Below are 23,743 nucleotides of genomic sequence, written 5' to 3'. Positions count from 1 at the left end.
GCCATGGGACTGGAGAAAGAAACAGCTTAAAAACAAACAAACATGGAGGTGCAAAAAATAAAACCAAGGGGTGAGGAGAGCATTGGTGGCCCAGCCCAAATGGATACACTTTTTCTTCTCCAGCCCATGAGAGAGCTGCACTATAATAAATGTTAATGTTTTAGGAAATAATTTAACCTGGATTATGAGGTGATTATGATGTACTAAATAAATGTTAAATGTTTTAAGGCATGTAACGTGAAAATTTAACCTGCATTTTATAACGCATTAAGCAATTTTTGTACATATCCTGACATTAACAACGAGCTTATGCTAATGTTATTATGTGAGTTATTGGTGGGTTAATAAACATGTTTTTGTTAAGTATGTTTTTAATTTTTATGAAATTGAAATTTGTTTTTCAAAAAATAATTTTTATTCATATATTTTAATTATGTATTAAATGTAAAAGGAAAAAATTGTAAGAGAAGAGTCAAATAAAAAAAACAAATAAAAAGATATTTATCTTTTAACTTACACTGATATGTGTCAATAAATATTTTAATGTAATCACTATAATTGTTAGACATGTTTCTTAAAATTTAATGTCATTAGTTTTTATTGACATATATTTTATACATTATTAAAATACACTTATTAAAATATATGGATGAATTTTATATAAGCTTTAAAATAAAAATCAATTTTAAATTCACAAGTAAATATGAAATGCTAAGAAAAATTATTAATTCACAGATTTAAATATTTTTAAATAATTCTCTCTAAGAAATCATTTTATATAGTGTTCTAAACTTTTATATTTTTTATTAAAGTTTTATTATCAAGATTAGGTGGCAATTTCCTTCTACTGTTCAAATACAAACACTAATATATTAAATAATAAAAGAGAAGTAAAGTTCTAAAACTTAATTATTTTATTTTTCAATCTTAACTATTGATTTAAGTTTTGTTTAATATTTAATCTATAAAATAAAATAATTTAATTTATTATCTATACATATTAATAAAAAATACTTTTTATAACAATTTTGTAACCATCATTTTTAATATTTCATTAAAAATTTTATTTTTATTAATATATTTCATTATATTATTTTCTCTTTGTGTTTTATAACTATTTTCTGTAAAACCCAATCAACTATATTTATAATAAAATTACAAATGTTATTTATTTGAAAACTATTTCTTATGAACATATTCTTTTAAATATAATAATACCTTTTGATTCTAATAATTACCAAAAGAGTTAATTTTTTATTTTTATTATCATAATACAGAAATAAATAACACCTATATTATGATTAAAATAATATCAGTGAAAACACATGTTCAATTTTTGAATGATAACAAAATATAATAATGTTATAATTATAAAAATAAATACAAATGTTTTTTTATAATTTTATTATAAATAAATTTTGTTTATTTTGAAGGTAATATCTTATTACAAAAAAATATTTAGTTTAAAAATGGTTAAATTTAATTTTTTTAAAAAAATAGTTAAATTAAAAAAAATATTACTCAAAAGGTAAAATTGATAAACACTAACTTATTAAAGGATAAAATTGAAAAAATATATAAAAAAATAAATGTGAACTGCCTATTAAATATATTTCTCACATATTTTGTTTATTTTAGCGACTGATTAAATATTAACTGTGTGATAACATGATTAAATATATCTCTCCCCTATTTTGTTTATTTTAGCAACCGATTAAATATTAACCGTGTGCTAAAATGTATGTGAAAAAAGATAAAATATGAAAAGAAAGTGGTGTATTTTATCAAATATTATAAACAAAAAAAATTTCATATATATATATATATATATTTAATAGTATATGAAAAAAACTCAACACAAATAACTTACAAAATAATTATAATTAAATAATAAAATGTATAAAATTATATTATAACTATTATATGTATGTTTGTTACTCAAGTAAAGGGAATATACTATTAATATACTATTATTTTATTTCTCTCACAACTTCAAAACTAGGGTCCAGTGAGGAAAAGTAGGAGCTGTGTGTGCCTTCCATAGCCAAGGTTTCTTCGATTTTCTTGTCTCCTCTGCCAACTGGTCAATTCACACCAGTGGGAAACACAAACAGCAAAGAACCCTAAACTCAAAATCGCACATCACATCGTCAACCCTAAGCGCAGCGTTTCGCTCTAAATGCTTCGCGACAGAGTGCGCTAGCTACTTGCTGAGACTCACTGCCTCGCCATGGCTCTCCCACTCGGCAAGCTCACCATTCTGATCGGTGCAGGTTCACTCTCTCATCACTTCCTCCAATTAATCTTTCTCTTTTTCTTTAATTTCAATTGCTTTTATTCCATAATTTGTTCCATCGCAATTTAGGTTCCTTTGTTTTTCGATGGAACAAAATTTGTCTATTGGTAGGGTTATTGAGTTGCATTCGTATATTGAGTGTTAATTTCAGGAATTTAATGAGCCGTTCTCGTAGGTGGGTGCATGGTGTTTTGTAGGCTAGGATTAGAATAAACACCTCGCTTAAATTCGTTTGTGTTTTAGGTGTTATTGGTTCAGTAATTGCTAAGGAAGGCAGTCTGTTTGTGTTTTAGGTATTGTTGGTTCAGTAATTGCTAAGGAAGGCAGTCTGCCTGACGTTTCTGGTCTCGTCTCCGGTGCTTTTAAGGTTAGTGTACGAGAGCTCAACTTGTTTCTCTGGGTGGTGTTGTTTTTGTTATTTCTTTTGTAAGTTTTTTAAGCTTCTAGTGAATTGTGTGCTTAATGTACTATGCCTATGGGTATAAATTAATAGATGCATTTTTTTTTCTTTGCGGTGAATGATGTTCATAATTTTCTTAATTTTATAGTGTTTTATTCTCTCTAAAGTGGTATATTTGGGATACTGTGCAAATTAACAGAAGTTTGAGGAGGCCTAGTATGTACGAGAAGTGTGGATATGGGTAGGTAGAATATTATTGGTTATGGTGTGGGAAGACGTGAGGTTAAAGTGTTATGATGGCAAAAATTGTGGATTAGACAGTGCCCCCAAGTCATATGATTTAGGTTTCTGGAATTGGATCCATTATTCTACAATGTACACTTCAAAGTCATATAGGTATTGATGAGAATGTAACACATATGGGGTTCCTGTTTGGGGGACTACATAAGTTTTGATCTGTGATTGTAAGGTGTCTATCAAACTCAAAAGGAAAGTTTTACTGGATGAATGGTTGTGAATTTTTGCTGCTAATTTGTATGGTCATCAGGGAGAAAAAAAGAGTATCTGGGTTTATAGCCCTGAGGTAGATGAGTAAGGTAATATTGCAAATTAAAGTTTGTGTCTGTTAAGAAAAGGACGATGGAAACTTCCCAAGTTGTTTTGTCTAGTGAGAAGACCAACAGAGGCTCATGCCTATTATTGAGAATAAATAGATCATTGGAAACTTATCAAGAAGAAAAGAGAAAGTAACTGAGTTTAGAGTACTGAGGTGGATGTGTAAGCAATGATGAAGATCTAGTTTGTTGGAGACAGTTGGAGTTGCATCTATTGAGGAGAAGGTGATGGGAACTTTCCCAATGTTGTTTAGTCATTTGAGAAGACCAACAGAGGCAGATGAAGAACAAGAAAATATTAGGAGAGACTATTAAATAGTAAAAAACATTCTAATTAGGTTTACCAAAACTTTGGTTTTTCATTAGAAACCTGCTTCGTCAATTTGGCTTATTCCTCCTGCTGGGCTAAGTTGGTTGTCATATATACTTGAGAAGTTCAGTCATGTTATTTCAGCCTTTTTATATCCTAAAATCCCAAGTTCGTAATATTCTGGATGCTATTATTTTATATTAGTAATTGGTTTCAATTTCCATCAATATAATCGGTATATTTCAACTAGCATTTATTGTCAGTGAAATGTGCGGGCTTTTTGCTGATTGTAATCTTTTTGATCAGGTTGTTTTGAAGCAATTTAAAAGCAGTGATCCTGCTCCAGCTGTTAAAAAGCTGCCTCATAATGATGCTTTGATGGCTCAGGTTTGCACGTTGTTGCTGCTGACTCTTAGTTATTCATTATATTTAAATTTAATTAGGAATAGTTCTTTGTTTAGTTAAATTGCATGCATCATGCAGAACATCTTTTAGTGAATCTTATAATACATGACTTTGAGTTCTGATCAATATGCAATAATCTTTTACTTTTAATTGTCTCATTTATAACAATTAAGTTGTATTATGAAAATATGTTGTGTAAGTAAATGTATAATGTACGTGCTAACCTTAGCATTGTTCCTGTCTTTGAATTGAAAAATGAGAGCATGGCCACATTTCTCAGCTTATATTATAAGAGGTATAACTTTTAGTAGTTGAAGTGGGCTTTTTATTTCCCTGTCGAGTTGGCTACAAAAACAAATGCTGTATTTGTAAACATACAGAAATATGGGGTAATTGAAATTGCTAATAAACTGTTCATCTACAGGTAAACAGTCTTCGTCAGGAACTACAGCTTCTTGCTAGAGATAGATCAATCACTATTGTAAATTCAAGTGGGACAAGTGCTGGTTAACTACTTTCTTTTACATTTTGTGAGGTTCCTTTTTTTTCTTCAGCAATTTAATAAAAGCTGACGTGTTAATTTGCAAATCCTATGGGTGTCTCCATACTTTGCACAAGCGAACCTGTGTTTCCTTGTTTTTTTAACTCCAGTGTTATTTTCTGACTTGTTTGAGAAATGTACAGGTGGAAAAAAATATGTAACAGTGATTGTTATTGTTGTGGCGGGATATGGATACGTCTGGTGGAAGGTAATGTCTTTTATTCTCTCAATCGTTGATTTAAGTAACTGGATGCTGTAGTAATACATTCAGGTAGGGAACTTTTAGGGATAAAAATTGAATTTTTTGTTGGTGCTTTCAATAATTGCTAGCTGCTATATGAACATGGATCCAGCCATGATCTCAACTTTTGAAATTGAACATAGTAACTGGATAACGTGATGGATGGTTGATATTTGGGATGGAGAGAAGCCTAGTTGGAGAGGCTTGGGGGAATCTGAATTCTTGTTTATACCCTCATGCCATAGGAAAGTTGTGAAGGGACCCCCACTATGACTGTTTCATATGCTGCAATATTGGGATTATAAAATGAAGTTTTGGCTTCTTCCATTGATGGATGTCAAGCATATGATTGAAAGTTTTCCAATCTTGTAAAATATATAAACCCTTTTAGAGATGGTATTTTCTAAAAATTTTATTATGACCTGTTCTCATAGCAATCATTCATGTTTGTTTGAGTTGTTTCAAATAATCTTTTTAACTTAGCCAAATTGCATTTATCATTCTTTTCTTAGAAATGTCTTTCCTGGTTTAGTTTTAGCTCAATTCTGTCATTGCTTTGCTGTTCGATGATTGTTAGTTGTCAGGTTTGCATGGGAGTGAAAAATCCAGGAACAAAGTTTGTATACCAAAAGTGAAAACTCTAAAAACTATGAGAGAAAATCATTGACATTGTTGGGTAGTAATAGTATAACAATCTACATGTATTATTGCTCCAACTTAAAGGTTTTGTCCGCCCTTATGCAAAGGTCTGTCATTGTGCATGAAATTGTCTAAACTGAAGTTTATGCCAGCAGTTGGATGCTTGTTCACTTTTTGTCTATCTTTTTTAACAATTAATCTTACTGTAATCTTATTACCTTACTTTCTCCAAATATTCAAGTTGCCACTCTTATGATTTAGTTTTATGACTCTTGTTTGCTTGCAGGGATGGAAGCTTCCTGATTTGATGTTTGCAACTAAACGTAGTTTGTCTGATGCTTGCACATCTATTGGTAATCAGATGGGGAAGCTGTATGGAACCATTGATGTAATTTTTCTTTTCTATTGGATAGTTTCTTCTTCTTAGATTGTGTCAAAACCAGTCATTTCTTTTAGAGATGACAATGAATGACAACTGTCTGTTGGGTATAATAGCTATATAGTATAAAGTAAAATATCAAGTAGCAAATGAGTAAATAATTTTAATAATACAACTAAGTAGTATTTATTTGAATGTTTGTGGACTAGAAAATATACAAAACATATGAACTTGATGAGGATCTTAGTTTGTTCTTTTTTTGATATTAAGCCTATGTGCGAATCCTCTAGAATACTGGAAGTGCACATTATGATATGTATCCTTTATGGGACTTTTATCAATGACAATATAATGTTTTAATAAATAGATTTGGTAGTAAAGCTACTTAACTCTAATTTTATTCTCTCTTTTATGACTGCTTTCAAATGATTTTTGAGCTTGATTTGATTATTTATGGGACTTTTATCAATGACAATATAATGTTTTTATGAGTAGATTTGGTAGTAAACCTGCTGAACTCTAATTTTATTCTCTCTTTATGACTTCTTTCAAATAATTTTTGAGCTTGATTTCTCTTTCCAGCCTTTTTGAGTTGAATATTATTCATGTAAATATTTTCTGACAGCTTTAAGTGCAATATTTTTCATCATTAAAATTGTATATTTCCATTGTCAAAATATATTATTTCCTATATTTCAAACATTATTTTAGTGGAACTTAGTGTGGTCTATAAAAGATAATGCTTCTAAATCTTGTTTTCTGGTCTGATTAGTTTTCTGACTTTCTCCGGCCATTCAGAATAATACTAATAGTTCTTTTACCGTGGAATGGTGAAAATGAATAATATTTAGTTATCTACAATGATTTCAGGATGTAAAGAAGAAATTATCTTCAAGAATGAACCGTTTAGATGAAAGTTTAGACGAATGTGCTGCCCTTACTGAAAGCACCAGGGAGGAGGTAAGTAAAGATTTTATGATTTCTAGTTTTTCCTCTTCATTGTTTAACATATGAATATCTTCTGTTACAGATATCTGTAACTCAACAGAAGGCAGATACGATAAGTGGAAATTTCAAGTCTGTTCATGTTGCAGTCCGTGTTCTGGTATATCAATTGCTAGAATATTTTTACTTTTAATTTTGTTGTTGCTTGTTTAACTTAGCTTGATTACTTTTCTTCCCAGGAATCTAGAATTAAAGAAATAGAAGAGAAACAGGTATAGTCAATTTGATTTCAGTCACTGCATAATTTAATTTTTTATGCTATGAATATTGGTTACATCCGTGATTTACTATTTACTAACTTTAATCCGTGTAGGTGGCCACAACCGAAGGAGTAACCATGTTGTGTCAATTTACAAAGACTTTGGAAAATAGCAGAACCACAGAGTATATCCAGGCATGAACCAAGCGTTTGTTGCAATGTTTTTTTTTTACTTGTTTGGCTTGGTTTTGTGGTCTGAACTTCAGATTTGGGTTCTATTATGTTACTGTTTTTTTTACCATATAATTTGCTAACACGTCTGTTTTTAATATATAGCCATCATCATCCAGTTCTTCCAGGCCAGCCATTGAGCTACCACCCGTTTCACCCTCTTCGAGGGTAAGCATTTTTCCCCACTTTCATTTTATGAGTGCAATATGACTTCGGGTGAACTGTTCTTGTCAATTAGACGCGCTGGTATATTATGTTGTAAATTTATAGGATGTCTTGCTGTTAGTTTAACAGTATATTTTATTCATTGGCCTAGAAAATGAAGCTGTAAGCTAAAGAATGAATGCAGGCATCAAGTTTGGTTTTGTATTGTAGCCCCCTCACCCCCTCCCGAAGGCTTTCGCTTGTCCACTTCCTTTGAAAATTGTTCCTATGCTCACTCCTAGTCTGTATTATACAGGGTTCACAGTCGGGTTCGTCTAGGCTGTCACTTGAGCTACCTTCTGTTACGCCATCAGCAAAGGTAACTTCTATATAGAAATTATACTTCCTGGGTATGCTTAGTCTTAGTATCTGCATGGTTCGAAAGGTGGACAGTAGGGGAGTTGAGATGAAGGTTACACTTGCCTACATGAGAAGCTGGAAAACAAAATGTACTTATTTTCAGTTTGAGTCATGACTTAAATATTTTTTTCTTCATTCCAACTTACTGTCTCTTGCTCAACCAAGCAAACCCTGAATCTAGTAATGCAGTTGGTATTTGGAAAGAATCACATAAACACATCCAAATTACGGGTGTGGCTGTTGGTGTATTTGTTTATTCATGCTCCTTGTATAGACTTTCCCATCCCTTCCTCTCAAATAAGTTCTTCTACATAAGGGTTTTGTCACTTTTGTCGTCTCTCAACTCATCCAAATCCTTCATATAAGTTTGTGCAGTCTTTGTAACTGTGTTTTACTTTTAATTGAAAGCTTTTACTGCTTCACTACTTGTGCTAATTGTTAGTTTTTCCTACCATTTTGTTTTCTTAACAGGATGGATCGCCATCAACAATATCGACTGATCAACCATCTCCATCGAATTCTGGTGGATCTGTCCAGGTTTGCAATATTCTGTTTTGCTTACTCAGATTAATTTACTAGAGAGGTGTGAAGTGGGAACAATTATTTGTTTCACATGACATCGTTTGGCTATGTTTTTTGCTACTGTGATTTTTAATTTTACATATTTGTGGGATGTGTGGCTAAAAGTTGACAAGTTTGTGTTCATTTTGGTGAAATGATGCATTTTCCTTGGAAAACCCAGTTTTATTTTTATGGATGTGATTTTCACAATTAAAAAAATATTTTCCATTCGATTACAGTTGTCTGTAGTTGTAACTTAAATTCGTATTTGCGTGATTTTATTGTCTGTATTACCCACATTTTTCTTAACCTGTGTTACCCACATTTTTCTTAAATATATGTTTTTGAGTTTTGACCTTGTTAGTTTGGGACGTCTTTTCAGGAGAGTAGAACCAATGGATCTAGTTCTGGCTTCTTTGGGCTGGGTAGGTTATCTGGCGTCTATGCTCCATTTCTGAGCAGAACTCGGAGTGCCACAGATTCAGTAGTCCAACAAACTCGTTCGACTAGTTAACAGTAATAACATGTCCTTTCTTTATCTTCTTATTCTGCAGTAAACAACTATAGATTATTGGACCTATGGTGGGGGTGAAAATCCTCACCAGTTGGTGTCTGTTCAAAAGACGTATGCACCATCAATTATAGTATGCCCAGGCCAGATTATAAACTGTCTGGGCAATTGAATTTTGCAGAGATGTTTCTCTCGAGTTTCATTAGGATTAAAATTAAATAAGAATCTCCAATATTGAACTGGGAAAGCTGGTCAAGGAAAGAGTGACTATTGAGTCGTCGTGAACTCTTTTTGTTCCAGCCTATTACTTTGTGAATTTTATACAAATCTTGTTAACAAATTTTCGCATAGCTCTAATAATACAATGACGGCCTTAGAAACCGTTGTAAGTGCATTTTCTTGTTTGGATCGTTCTATTGTAAGCAGGTCTCCTCCATTTTGATAATGGTTCTTTTGGATAGATTTTCCATATGAAATTGGATGGAAATATTATTGGTGCTTTAGCAAATCTACATATTTAAATATAAAAATCAATAGTTAATAAATATTTTCTACACATAATTCTTGATGATAAATTACAACTTGATGAATAATTTTACAGTTTAGGGTTTAATGTGTGAATTGTTTACATACTTGTCAGGACATGAGCCACGTAAAATTAAAATACTACTATTAGTAATTTTTATAGTGGACTAGTCATTGAATTGGTTGAGATTCAATCAATGTTTGACTACATAGCTGATTAAAAACTTCTATAAGGAAGTATTGAATTATAATTTTACTATTATGAAATATTTTAAAATAATTGAAATAAGGAGAAATCAGATCTTTTTAATTGTACATTTATACAATGATCAAGCTGTAAGTTTTATTAATTAAAATCAATAATAGTTGAGAAGGTTATTCATATTTATGTGAGTTCTAAAATGTTTATTTGTTTCTTAATTTGAAAATGTTTTAGATTAAATAAAAGATAAAGAAAGTAGATTAATTCTTTTATTCAAAACAGTATTTTGCATTATTATGTTTCAGTAATTTTAGATTGGTTTAACGAGAGTTATTTACCGATTATGAAATGATCTTACTTTAATGTTAGCTAACACTTAACTAGACATTCTTAATAAAATTGATGGATCGGTTCAGTTTTCATGCCAACGAGAAAAAACAAAACCTTAATTACATTAAAATGAGCTCTCTCAATTATTCTCAAATTTATAGTCTCGTCCTTTACCAATCACCAATTAATTATATAATGAGCTTTGCTAATATACCAATTAATTATATATATTATATTGAACAAAAAAAATATTTATTATATGAAGTAGTTTAAGTATTATTTACCAAATATATAATAATACATTTATATATTTAAAATATGAAAATTTAAAAATGAATATTGAGTATGATATATTTACTAATGATATATAAATAGTATAAATGATGATATATTCACTACATTTTTAATTTTTAATTATTCATTTATGATTTAATGATTATATACATAATAACTTAATAATCTATACTTTACATATCATATGACGATAGTATTATCTTTTATGGACGTTTCTTTGTTGCGTACGCAATTTTTCTTTTTACAATTATATAATTATCATGACAGTTGGTTAGGTATATTATGATCATTTTATCAACGGTTTCCTAGAAGTAAATATAATTTTAATTATGGAATCTATTTTTTTTTTGTTGTGTAATAAAATATTAAACATACAAGCATAATCGTGTTTTCCCTCATATATATATATATATATATATATATATATATATATATATATTTATTGTCGTATAAATAAAATATGTAAAATAACATAAATGTATCATATTATCATATTATTATAAAAAAAAATTAAAACAAAAGAGAGTGGGGAGACTTCAATCAATTTCATTTAATTTACTTTTCATGAATGACAATAAAGATGGTGAAAATGGCGGGAGATTTAAGGGTATGGTTATTTTTCCCTCTCTTTCCCTTTGTGCAGCGTGCAGTAGTGACATTAGAAATGGTGCTCACAGGCAGAGAAAGTTTGATTCGATTAATTGGCAGACGGAGGCGCTTCCTCCCCAATCGCCGCTCTATCCTCTCCGATCCCATCCCTGATCCTAGCCCTAACCCTAACCCGAACCCCAGCCCGTATCCGGTATTGCATCGGATCTTTTTCAATCTCTTTCTTTGTGCTGATGTTTTGAGTGACACATTCTCATCGTTTTCATTTTCAGGTTGTTGAACAACCGCCGCAGCAACCAGATCAAAGCGGCGACGTACAGTGCCCTGTTTGCGGCCGCAACCTTCCCGGTGATGATCACAACCGCATAAACTCTCATCTCGGTATGTGTGCACGCTATTCACGTTTATATTCTTGCTTACATCAGTGTTTCTTTAAACTCTCTCATCTCGATTTTCACTCTCAGATGTGTGTCTCTCTCATTCACAACCAAAACCGGCAACAAAACGAAAGCTTTCCCAACGCACCCTCCTTGAGTTAAACTTTTCCCCATCCAATTCCAAACCTAAACTCCAGAGTCTCTCTCACCAATCTAACAGTGCCTCCTTCCTTCCTCTTCCAAATAACGGCTGTGAAGAAGAGGAAAATTGCGATAAACAAGAACCGCCTGAAAAACACGAGACTGGAGTTAATTCTACACTTGTTGCCACTTCCTCATCTTCCTCGCCTTCCTCGCCCCTGAACAGTGGGGTGCCTGATGATTCTAAACCAGTTGATTTGCTTGGTGCCACGCTTGAAACTTTCATCGTTGGCCGGAGGCACGCTGATAATCCAGACGAAATATGTGCTGGAACCGCCATATCTCTTCTGAGGGACCCTCAAAATGTTAAGGACCCCAATGCCGTTAAGGTTTGTTTCTTTTCCCTCTATAATAGTGGTATCTTCTGTTTGTAGTTTGAAGGAGCTCATTGTTGCTCTTGGTTCAGGTTGTTTCTGGGGATTCTGCATGCTGTAAGTCGTTAGGTTTTCTTCCCCGCCATCTAGCCCAGTACCTATCTCCTCTTATTGATAACTATGGCCTTGGATTTCAGGTATTCAAAATTTTAGACTGTTCATGAGTTGTTTATGTATTAATGTGCCTTTGTCACTTCACTTTTTTCTTTTAGTTGTGTCAATTGGATTATTGAAATAGAAGGTACTTGAAGAGTTGATTCTTGCATTATGTGATAAAGATATATCAATAATTGATAATCGGTGGCTGAAGTTTCATTGGATGTATATGAGATTAAAGGGATTTTGCAGGTGGTTTCAAGGTTAAATTTGTGATTCTTGTTGTTCTGTGGACAGAGTAAGTTTAGCGTTTTGGGTTTGACAGCATATAAAAGAAACTAAAGACATTGTAATATAACCCAATAAACCACCTATTAGTAATGACTGACATTCTTCTAGAATTTTTGGATAAGTGCTCTAATTACGTTCTTTTGAAATTACTGGCCCACTTGTTTAATTTATTCATTTATTCTAAAGATCACTTGACAATTCTTCTAATTACTCAAAAGATTGTAGATTAAGCAACTTAATACTCAGCCTCATTATTTTTCTCTTTGGAACTTGTCCCAGGGGCATGTTACTTCTGTTCCAAAACATTCTCTCGAAATCGTGCCAATTCAGGTTACGTGTCACAAAACGGCAAATGGTGAAAGCAAGTACGCTGATGAGACCTTTATATGCTTATGGAAAAATGTTCAACACGTTGTTAAATTTGAAAGCAGGAATCCTCCTTCAACTGTAAAGTATCAGCTGAATTTTTTTCTTATGCTACAAGAAGCGTTAAGAAATAATATTCACCTTTTAACTGAAGATGAGAAAACCTATATGGGTATTAATACTTGTGACTTTTATTTTATTTTAAATTCTTAGTCAGATATTTTAAACAATGTCTCATCTATGGATGATTGGACAGATTCATTCACTTTACTCTCAAATGAAAGTCAGAGGCTTTTTATCCGGCTATACACTAGAAAAGGTTATTTAAATTTCATACTTATTTTAAATTCTGGTTGTCTTCCATCGGGCACTAAAACTTATGTCACATCACAAATGTTGATGCTCTGATTATTCATGTCGTGACAGTCCCACTCGTCTCTGAAATAAATGCTTCTGTTTGTATCCAAGTAGAGATCTTTTTGTGCCACTTGTTATGAGAGAATATGCCTATTGTTTAAAGTGATTTTCTGAGCTGCCTATTAATCATTTTTGAAGTTTTTGTTGATTTCGAATTGATAAATTTTTTATATTGGGTTCTCATGAAGGACCTTGGTTTCGCATGTCTAGCATTTCATATTCTGAAATAGTGGATACTCAAAAGGCAGTGAAGGAACTTGCTGGTAATTCAATATAATTCGTAAGGTTCATTTCTTCTTTCCATGCAAATATGATTTGATCTTTTGCTATTAAATCTGATTCCTCCTTTGTAACCTGAATCTTTGGTATACATGTTGCAGATAAAGAATACATACATTTTATTGAAGATGCGAATCAACTATGTATGAGTGATGTGAAAGATATCTTGAATGTCCTCAATGTTTCTGAATTGCGTGAAATTTGGAGCATTTCACTAAAAAAGGTAAGAATTAATTGCTTGTTTTAGGACTACACACACATAATGTTTTTCTTAGATTTTTCTTATTAATTTTTATAGTAGGCAGTTGGTCGTTGTGTGCAAGTTACCTGTGTATCAATCTCTTTCTGCTATTAAATAATAGTTGTATCCTCTGATACACATTAAGTGATATGAAATTGCCTGTTCTGAAATCTGTCATGGTCGAATTTATTGTTTTCTGAAGGTTCTGAGTTTACCGTTTGTTACTTTGCTTCCAAAGAAGTTAAGGGCAATGATATTAGTTGATGTTCAGTGCCTACCTATTAGGTTATTGCTTCTTCTTTTTTGTTTCTAAATTAAATGACTGCTTAAGATCGTTGCCTTTAAGTTTTAGGACAATTGATTCGGGAGGATTTGCGTTGATTTGATTTGATCAGTTACAAAGCTTATCTTATTGCAAAATGTTGTCAAATGGATGGTTTGTACTTATTGGGTCGATTGTGCAATCTCTTTTTTTTGTTTTGGTTTACCTTTTTTTTCTTAGTTTGTTATCCTTATAGGAGTGCATCCTGAGCATAATGTGTATTTTGTGACAAGTGAATGGAGCTTTTTGGATGGATCCTTCTAAATTTGGTTGTATCTTTTAGAGAATTTAGAGAAAGAAACTCTCTCTTTCTTATTATTATCTTCACACTAAACACATACTTATACAATAATGAAAAACAGTAATCAACAATAAACAGTAAATAGTAGGCTCCTACAGAGCCTATATCTAAAAACATACTACATTTCAACACTCCCCCTCAAGCTGGAGCATATAAGTCATATGCCCCAAGCTTGGAACATATGAATTGAATTCTAGCCCCCCTTAGAGATTTGGTCAACATGTCTCCGAGTTGTTCATTAGAATTGACAAATTCAGTAACCAGTTCCTTTGACAACAACTTCTCTCTAATAAAATGACAGTCAATTTCTATGTGTTTCGTCCTTTCATGAAACACAGGATTGGAGGAAATGTGTAGAGCTGCTTGATTGTCACAGTACAGTTTCATTTGCTCATTTTCACAAAACTTCAATTCTTAAAGAAGTTGTTTAATCCACACAAGTTCACATGTAGTTAGAGCCATAGATCGGTATTCAACTTCAGCACTAGATCGAGCAACAACGTTTTGTTTCTTACTCTTCCAAGATACAAGGTTCCCACCAAGTAAAACACAATATCTTGTAGTAGATCTTCGATCAATTGGACTACCAGCCCAATCTGCATCACAATATCCTTCGATCTGAGTGTTTCCCTTGTTCTCATACAATAGTCCTTGTCCTGGGCTTCCTTTTATGTATCTGAGAATGCGAAGTACTGCATTCCAATGATCAACATGTGGATTTTGCATAAATTGACTCAACTCCAACTGGATAAGAAAGATCAGGTCTTGTTATGGTAAGATAAATGAGTTTTCCAACTAGTCTTCTATATCTCTCTGGGTCTGAGAAAGGTTCACCCTGATCTGTCATTAACTTTTGATTTGGGTCCATGGGATTATCAATGGGCTTGCAATTTGTCAGACCTGTTTCCTCTAAAATGTCAAGAGCATATTTCCTTTGTGAAATGATGACACCTTCTTTTGACTGTGCCACTTCAATACCAAGAAAATATTTTAGACGACCCAAATCTTTACTTTGAAAGTGATTGAACAGATGATTCTTTAACTGATTAATTCTAGTGATGTCATTCCCTGTAATAACAATATCATCAACATACACCATGAGATAAACACATTTGTAAGGAGAATAGTGACCATAAAACACTGAATGATCCGCCTCACAACGTTTCAATCCAAATTTTTGCACCACCTGACTAAATTTACCAAACCAAGCTCGAGGTGATTGCTTTAAGCCATAAAGGGAACGACGCAACTTACAAACTAATCCAGACTCCCCCTGAGCAACAAATCCAGGAGGTTGCTCCATGTATATCTCCTCTTCCAGATCACCATGAAGGAAGGCATTTTTAATGTCTAACTGATAAAGAGGCCAATGACGAATGGCAGCCATAGCAAGCAGAATACGAACGGTACTGGTTTTAGCCACAGGAGAAAAAGTATCACAATAGTCTTGGCCGTAAACTTGAGTATAGCCCTTAGCTACCAGTCGAGCTTTAAGGCGATCAATTTTACCAATAGGACCAACTTTAACAGTATAAATCCATCTACAACCAACAGGCTTCTTATCAGGAGGAAGAGGGACAAGATCCCAAGTGCCATTGTGTTCAAGTGCCTTCATCTCATCAACCATGGCTTGTCGCCATCCAGAATGAACAAGTGCCTCATGAATATTATTAGGAACCTTAGTCGATGATAATGAGGAAACAAAGGAGAAATATGTAGGAGACAAATTATGATAACTCACAAAATTATAAATAGGATATGGATTGCGAGTAGAACGGATACCTTTCCGGAGGGCAATGGGCCAGTTATCATCTGAATCAGTAGAAGGTGAAGATGATGAAGGATCCATGGTCTGAGGATCTGATGCAGAAGGATCTGAGTCTCGAGGATCGTCAGTGTTAGGAGTTCGAGATTGGGTTCGACGCTGATATGTGATAAGAGGTGGAGGAACAATGTTATTTGGATTTTGATTTTGAGGTACAAAATCAGGAATAATTAGAGGATCACATGTTGGTAAAGGAAACATTTGTTGAACAGAGGAACGATCCTCCATGGAGGAAGGGAAAAAAGGTGTATCCTCAAAGAATGTGACATTAGCTGACATATAATATCTCTTTGTGGAGGGAGAATAACATTTATACCCTTTCTGAAGACGAGAGTATCCTAAGAAAACACACTTGATAGCTTTTGCTGAGAGCTTATCAAGACCTGGAGAAACATTATGAACAAAACACATACACCCAAATACACGTGGGGAAACATGGTATAAAGTGTCGTTGGGAAAAATGACAGAGTGAGGAATTTTATTATTAAGAGAGGAAGAAGGCATCCTATTGATAAGAAAACAGGCAGTGAGGACTGCATCTCCCCAATGATGTACAGGAACATTAGTATTCAACATTAAGAAATGTGCAGTTTCAATGAGATGTCTATTCTTTCTTTCTGCAATGTCATTTTGTTGTGGAGTGTGAGGACAGGTTGACTGGTGTAAAATTCCTTGGGAAGATAAGAATGAAGAAAATGCTAGAGAGAAGTATTCCTTAGCATTATCACTTCGAAGAATTTTAATTGTCTTCCCAAATTGGTTCTTAATTTCAATAAAAAAAGACTTGAATATGGACAAAAGTTCAGATCTCTCTTTCATTAAATAAATCCAAGTACATCGAGAGAATTCATCAATAAAAGTTACAAAATAATTAAAACCAAATGAAGTAACACGACTTGGTCATAATCGGAGTGTAAGCTTCTCAGAATTAGGACCATGTAAAACTTGTCAAGCTTTTTATTGATCCCTTCTAATGAATCAGCTACAAAGAAGTTCTTTAATTCTTCTACAGCAGCCCGAGCCTTTGCTATATGAGAAACCATGTCATGGTTGACTTGTTTTAGAGGAGCTACTCTTTGGGTTGCATCAAAAAGACGTTGTACGTCATTAGCAAAAGTATCTTCTGCCCTTTTCCAGAATGATGAACATGTCTTATAGGGTCTCAAGATATCTAAAACCTCTTGCTCCACTGACTGCCACAAAATTGCGCATAACTGAAAATCCAATTTTTGCCATTGAGATTTTTCTTCATCTGGAACCATAGAGATATCTTGTTCAAGATGATCATGGTGTCCTTGACCAAGAAACCATAATTCCACTGCAGAAGACCAAGATAAATAATTTTTCCAATTGAGTTTTGCAGATGTGATGATAGGAGTTGCAGATAGAGAGGAATTAATTCCAGTAGTAGATGCCATTACAAATCTGGAAAGTGAACCAGACTTGGAGAGATATTCAACTATTGGGATTGGGAGAGAGAAAACCCTAGGTATCAATTACACCCACTAAAACAGTGAAGTAAGGTCCGAAACAGGCTCAGGAGAGTGAGGCGAGCGGAACCCTAGATGCGCGGTGAAATTCCGACCAGCGTAGGGCGGTGCGTGAACAATACGCCCGCGAGATCTGGCGGGCTGCGGCGGCGCGTGAGGGCGATGCAGGGATGGCGACCACCAGGGTTGGGTCGCGCTCACGGAGGCGCACAAAACCCCTAAATTTTCCTGAGAAAATGAGGTACCGGCAGCGACGACGGCGACGGCTGGTGGTTGATGGCGTCTACAGAAGAGAGCCCCGGTGCTTGGCTCTTGATACCATTTTAGAGAATTTAGAGAAAGAAACTCTCTCTTTCTTATTATTATCTTCACACTAAACACATACTTATACAATAATGAAAAACAGTAATCAACAATAAACAGTAAATAGTAGGCTCCTACAGAGCCTATATCTAAAAACATATTACATTTCAACAGTATCCATTGTAGAAGTTCCTAGATTGAATATTGGCTTCTGATGACTACATAGTAAGAGGGCTGTGTGGACAGATACGGGCCAAACAATTGAATATTTTTTGTTTCTCTTTACAAACCTAGATGTTAAAAAATTAATTAGGTAATGCATCTGATGTGTGTTATTTGCTGTCTCCTTGTCAGCTTTCTTATGAACTAACTATTAAATGTAGTATATTCTATTAATGTTCTAGGGTGGTGGTCATGGGTTGAAGAAGCAGCATCTGATTTCATCCATTATTTCTAGTGACGCTGGTGTACCTTGGTATTAAACTTCTAGTTGTGATTTTATAATTTGTGGAGTCAAATATGTTTTATTTAATATTTGCTTCCCGTTGAATGCAGGTCACAATTATCAACTATGATTTTGGAAAGATCTGGTTCTTGTATTAGGATTTCATCAAAATCTGAGTCTCTTATGTGGCGTACTGAGGTGCCTCTTTGATCTCTGCTAATTTTGATTAAAGGATTTATTCAAATTGGATAATATTTAGGTCTGATGTAAACGATATTCCTTTTGCAGAGACTTTTCTTCTTAAATGGAGAACAGGATCTGTCGTCCTTTCTACTTGTGGATATGGGAAAAATTAAGTATACAGCTTACAACTGCATAATATCAGAACCAATTTTCTCAAATCGCAGGAATCTGCTCTCTTATGAAGAGGTACATATCCAAGTTCAGAGGTGTTAGTGGTCTTCCGTTCCTTCTTCCATATATGACATTAGGTTTTCAGGCTATTGAAGTGGCACAAATTATGGATGAAGCTCTTGATACAAACAAAATTGAAGTTGTATTAAGGTGCATAAAGCTAGCTGAATCCCGTGTATCTACTGATTTTTCTGACCGGTACTCAACTTCTGAATCAGTATCTTCAATTCAGCACTTATTTACAGCATCATGGGTATACTCCAAAGTGGTCACCGTGGGGATTTCTTTCCTTGAGCAGGAGCGCAGGTAGTTTTGAGGTTTATTAGCAAACCCTTAAATCTTGTTCAAATGGATACATAACGGCATCAAAACCTATACGATATGTAGTAAACATGTATGAGAGTGAAGTCTTTAAAATTCATGGTAAAAACGTTTTGGAGCTTGTGTAGTATGGTATTATTACTATCAGTTTTAGGAACGGCAATCATAAATCAGTGGGGCAGTAGAGTTATAATAAATCGATGCAAATTATCCTCAATTATTTATCTACTGTTCCATCCACTCGACAAGGACTCACTTTTAAATCTAGTCTACTTACTACCTACGACAAAATTGGATGATGGTATTTTAGCTCTTAACGGTTTCTGGTTTTAGAATTTATTAGATCCTTCCATGGATGACTGTATCTAGCACTATAATGCTCTTTAGTTGTGAACTATCATACTTTAACTAACTATCATAGTTTGTTTAACTATGAAACCCAGATAGTTAAATCCTAATAGATACGAGGATATGGGAAATCCTAAAAAACCAACACATGATATGGCTTACATACATTTAAATGTATTTATTCTAGAATTTACACAACAATAGCGACTTCTTCCCCCATCTACTTCAACCACTTTTCTTTCTATTTACTCGACAAACAGTTTCTGTAAAATAAAAAATAGTAAGATCAATTCCTTGCACCATAGTTGTTATAAAGTGGATAATGTAAACATAAAATCTAGTTGAGTTTCTCTTATTACTACAGTTGCAGTGAAATACAGAATCAGAGGAAGAAGATTTTCTTCAATTACACAGAACAGAACTGATACAAACCCAATTGTACAAGCCCTAATGAATCTTGTTGCGTGAGCTAGTGGCCAAAACAGAATTCATTTGCTGCAACCTGTGAGCACTTAGTAGTGATGTGGTACTTTTCAATACCAGAAGTACTGCAAACCCCAATCTATAGAAGAAGAAACCCATTTTGCTGCCAGTTGCCCATGCCATGAATAGTACAATCTTTGACATTAAGTCCCACAAGTATTCGAAGCACTATTTTGTGGCCAATCTCCTTTTTGTGGATCTAAGACTTCTATGTGAGAAGTGTCGAAATAGCTGTGAATATGTGAAATAGAGTCAGCAGTCCAGCTCACATTGTTACAGTGGAAACAATTTGAATGTGTCCTATATGATGGGTTTTTGCTGTATCTATTTCCTTGAAGCTGTATGAGTTATGTTAGATCCCTGTTTCTTGTTACTAATGATGTGGAGAAGTAGAAGCTAGAATAAGTGGTGGAACCGCGATTGAATGTTTCTTACAGCCCTAGTGGCACCAATATCTTATGCTTCTTTAAGTAATGATTCCGGCAAAGCCTTTGATTCTGGTGATTACTGCCTTTAAGAACCAATTGGAAATGTGATGATTGCTAGTTCGATGATGCTCTCTTATGTTATATTTATGTTGAAACTGGTCATACGAAGTATTCAAACAAACCAGTTCTAAGCTGCCTGGTCTATTTTCTCTAACCACTAGCACCATAAAATCTGGTCAAGTGTGATGATCATACGATTGCTATATCAACTTATGAGTACTATGAATGCAAAGTTTCAGGTCTCTTCAGGGTACACCTCATTGCTTTATTTGCCTCCTGTCCACTTATTGTCATTGATTTATCGACTCTAGTTCTGCACAACTCATGTTCCTGCACCATTTCCTCCTCAGCCTCAACAATAGATTTTATCCATATTTACTGAGTGAAATAGCGTCACATATAAAAGATGAACACTAGATCGAGCTCCTAATGGAATGAACTCCAATAATGTTACGCCTCCATACAGCCTTAACTCTAAGGATGTTAAGTAAGCATGATTTTCATTTATGTAGAAATAGATGGAGCATATGTATTTGCTTACATGGGTTCATGGAAGAACTGACATTTGTTTCTCAGGTACACTGACGCAATTAATTTGCTCAGATGGCTGCTAAATGTTTTCCCTTCTGATTTAAGAAGAGGATATTGGACACTGAGGTTATCAATTGATTTGGAGCACCTGGGCTTCATTGATGAGAGTCTCCAAGTATCTGAAAACGGGTTGCTGGATCCATGGGTACGTGCTGGTTCAAGAATGGCACTGCAAAGGCGGGTTCTTCGTCTAGGTAAACCACCAAGGCGCTGGAAAGTTCCTAGTTATTCTAGGTCTGCACTGCAGAAGATCCCTCAGGTAAATTGCTTATTGTTTTATGATTCATTGATTCTTACCTATAATTTGCTTGGTCCTACTCTCTTCAAATTAACATTTCTGATTTTCTTTAACAAGGCCTTCTCATTGTGGTTGTTGTAATGATTCAGGTTTTTGTTCAAGGGAGACCATTGAATTCTGATTTGGGAGGAAAGAATAGGTACTACAATGAAGAGGGGAAACAATGTGGAGTGGAAGAGCTTGCTTTGAATTACTATGCAAGGGATGGAGGTGGATGGCAAGGTGTTCACGCAGAGAGTGGGATATGGTTAACCATTTTTGGGCTACTTATGTGGGATGTCATATATGCTGATGTACCAAATGTCTTTTATACTAGATTTCAGGTACATTTTATTCAGTTAATTAACCCTCCCGTCTTTATCAGCTTTCAACTTTGTGCTGCATTACTATATTTCGTGTACGATGTCTTGGAGATGTGGAATAAAATTTCCACAGCAGTTTCAACTATAAATAGATTGTTGACAAAGGTCATTATCAAGTTTTGCTTTTCCCTTTTTTACCTGTCTCTAGTTCCCTTTTCATTGTTACTCTACGTTACCAGTTTGCTGAGCCTTTTTCACCTGTGCTCGAGTTCACAATCTTAAGTTGTCTTACAAGTCACTTCTCAGAAGCTGCTTCAGGGAAGCCTCGTTGGCTCCTCCTACCTTTAAAATTAAAGCTTGACAAATTAAGGGATAGAGGATTTTTTTTCTTTCCATGGACTTCTAATTAAGGGCATAACTGTTACCATCATCCATTATGAATCTGATTATTTTCATGGTTATTTTCTTATAGTTTAACCGAAGACATTAGTTTAACTGTGTTATGCTAGAATTACCACTTTATGTTGATTATTTGTACTTTTGCCTTTTACTCAATTAGGGTTAAAAAAATATTGTTAGAAGACTCGTATTTAGTGTTTGTTATGAACAGACATATTCATTCATTGTAATTTTACTCATTGGTCTTGAATTTACAGAATGCTCCTTTAGATTTTGGTACTGATGGTTTTTATACTTCAAGAAAGAGTGTCATAGAATCCCATCTGCAGCAGATTCGTGATGGCATGGCCGAGGAGTTTCTTATTAAGTCATGGGAAACACATATTGGAACAGCATGTAGAGGAGTTAATTGGGACTCCCATTCTTTGGATGAGCTTCGCGCTGCTGTTACTTGTGTTGGGGGCACTTGTTTGGCATCTCTCTGCCAACTTCTGGCTCAAGATTATCGGAGCTGGTCTAGTGGGATGCCTGATTTGCTGCTATGGCGTTTCCATGGAGAATACAGTGGTGAAGCCAAGCTTGTTGAAGTTAAAGGCCACAATGACCGACTCTCCGAGCAGCAGAGAGCATGGCTATTGCTGCTTATGGATTGTGGATTTTCGGTTGAGGTTTGTAAAGTGAAACCGTTGTAAGTTGCTTATTATTACTATTCACGTTGAAGTTTACTCTGGTACATTTGACGAAGTTCATTATTCATTTACAAGCAATACTCTTGGAAAGAAGAGGGACGGTTCTATACGACATATGAACTACTCTACTCTTGACCGAAAGTAGTAATAGGTGCCCAGCCAGAAGAGCAGGGTATTTCTTCTTCCATCCTCATGGTTAATTCTTATATTTATTTTTAGATTGTCCAATCTGAAATATATTTTTTAATTTTAGATTGTCCAATCTAAGGAAGATTTTCTGATTGAAAAATCTGATAGATTTTTGAATTTTATAACCTGGAATCCAATCCATAAACAATTTGGACATTTTCCCACAACTATAAAGGTGCAGGAAGGAAGTATAAAGGTGCTATACGAAATTGTAGAGAAGCAAATGCCAGCAGAGCCAATGAACCATTGACGCAGAGAGATTGAAATACGTTCATGCAGTAATTCTTGTTGCTGATTCTTCATCTAATTATGCAATTATTTTTGCTCTAGCTGATTCGTCATTTAATTATTCGGTTCCGTGCCTTATCAAGTATTAACTTTATGTATGTTAGGGAGATTACTCTGGTAAATTAAAGTATCATTGTCCATAAATGAAAATAAATAGTAATGTCAAGATCAATCGCACGAGCAATGTAACTGGAACAACCCCACCAACACATATGAAGTGACCCTTTTCAACTCTTTTGTCTTTGTCAAAACTCTGTAGCACAGCATAGTAAACATCCTTTACGTATGCCATTCCGTCTCTGTTAAGGTTTGTTCATTTGATAGGACATATCCCTGATAAGTGAATGTATATTTGTCGTGTCCATTAAAGCTTGCAAGCTACATTCCTCTTTTCTACAATTAATAATATCGTTAATTTAAATCCACTTTTAAATATTCGATCAAATAATATAAGTACTAAGTTTTCAAATAGTCTGACAACACTTTCTGACTAATGAATCTTTATTTTGTTACATAAATGCACCTATTTGCACTACTAAAGTAAAAACATTTCATTAATACATTCCACAATAAGAAAAAGATACAAAAAAGAATAAGCAGTTTATGTACTCTCAAAGTTGATTCATATTTCTTATAATTAGAAATAATAAACTCATTTGTTTTTTTATAAGGCACTGGGGGAGTGTTAAGTAGGGTGTAGCTAAAAGGACTAAAGACAACAGAAAGCTTGTTCTTTCTGTTTGATTTTG

General features: G+C 34.0%; 2 protein-coding genes across 6 annotated transcripts; both read left to right on the top strand.

The window, feature by feature from the left end:
• The first annotated feature begins 1,994 nt into the window (after positions 1-1,994).
• On the top strand, positions 1,995-9,236 carry LOC108327145 (uncharacterized). 3 transcript variants are annotated; one of them, XM_052873326.1, is made up of 14 exons: positions 1,995-2,273; positions 2,590-2,663; positions 3,927-4,007; positions 4,450-4,516; positions 4,710-4,774; positions 5,733-5,834; positions 6,696-6,785; positions 6,856-6,930; positions 7,010-7,042; positions 7,144-7,224; positions 7,366-7,428; positions 7,721-7,783; positions 8,296-8,361; positions 8,768-9,236. In XM_052873326.1, exons 1-14 carry the CDS (start codon positions 2,231-2,233, stop codon positions 8,897-8,899), a joined length of 1,035 nt encoding a protein of 344 aa, XP_052729286.1. In that variant the 5' UTR covers positions 1,995-2,230; the 3' UTR covers positions 8,900-9,236. The 3 variants fall into 3 exon arrangements, with proteins under 3 accessions (XP_052729286.1, XP_052729285.1, XP_052729287.1); XM_052873325.1 differs by having other exon boundaries at positions 4,450-4,531; XM_052873327.1 differs by lacking the exon at positions 7,721-7,783 and having other exon boundaries at positions 4,450-4,531.
• Positions 9,237-10,821: 1,585 nt separating this feature from the next.
• On the top strand, positions 10,822-22,702 carry LOC108328145 (fanconi-associated nuclease 1 homolog). Of its 3 annotated transcripts, none has more exons than XM_052873323.1 (15): positions 10,822-11,049; positions 11,129-11,237; positions 11,321-11,763; positions 11,841-11,945; positions 12,475-12,733; positions 12,818-12,880; positions 13,167-13,241; positions 13,359-13,480; positions 18,144-18,214; positions 18,295-18,382; positions 18,473-18,613; positions 18,684-18,904; positions 20,815-21,088; positions 21,217-21,450; positions 22,161-22,702. In XM_052873323.1, the coding sequence occupies exons 1-15, from the start codon at positions 10,828-10,830 to the stop codon at positions 22,518-22,520; spliced, it is 2,787 nt and encodes a 928-aa protein (XP_052729283.1). In that variant the 5' UTR covers positions 10,822-10,827; the 3' UTR covers positions 22,521-22,702. The 3 variants fall into 3 exon arrangements, with proteins under 3 accessions (XP_052729283.1, XP_017417447.2, XP_052729284.1); XM_017561958.2 differs by having other exon boundaries at positions 22,086-22,702; XM_052873324.1 differs by lacking the exon at positions 12,818-12,880 and having other exon boundaries at positions 12,475-12,560; positions 13,189-13,241; positions 22,086-22,702.
• The last annotated feature ends 1,041 nt before the right edge of the window (positions 22,703-23,743 follow it).

The sequence above is a fragment of the Vigna angularis genome, chromosome 2 (assembly GCF_016808095.1).
Source record: "Vigna angularis cultivar LongXiaoDou No.4 chromosome 2, ASM1680809v1, whole genome shotgun sequence".
NCBI classification, from domain to species: domain Eukaryota; kingdom Viridiplantae; phylum Streptophyta; class Magnoliopsida; order Fabales; family Fabaceae; genus Vigna; species Vigna angularis.
This window is presented reverse-complemented; position numbering and strand designations above follow the sequence as displayed.

Bases quoted from the DNA above. Each gene is read 5' to 3' on its own strand.
- LOC108327145 (XM_052873325.1), top strand. From the start codon at position 2,231: ATGGCTCTCCCACTCGGCAAGCTCACCATTCTGATCGGTGCAG. The intron at 2,664-3,926 runs GTTAGTGTACGA...CTTTTTGATCAG, and splicing joins TCGTCTCCGGTGCTTTTAAG to GTTGTTTTGAAGCAATTTAA. The intron at 6,931-7,009 runs GTATATCAATTG...TTTTCTTCCCAG, and splicing joins ATGTTGCAGTCCGTGTTCTG to GAATCTAGAATTAAAGAAAT.
- LOC108328145 (XM_017561958.2), top strand. From the start codon at position 10,828: ATGGTGAAAATGGCGGGAGATTTAAGGGTATGGTTATTTTTCCCTCTC. The intron at 11,946-12,474 runs GTATTCAAAATT...AACTTGTCCCAG, and splicing joins ACTATGGCCTTGGATTTCAG to GGGCATGTTACTTCTGTTCC. The intron at 18,614-18,683 runs GTACATATCCAA...TTAGGTTTTCAG, and splicing joins ATCTGCTCTCTTATGAAGAG to GCTATTGAAGTGGCACAAAT.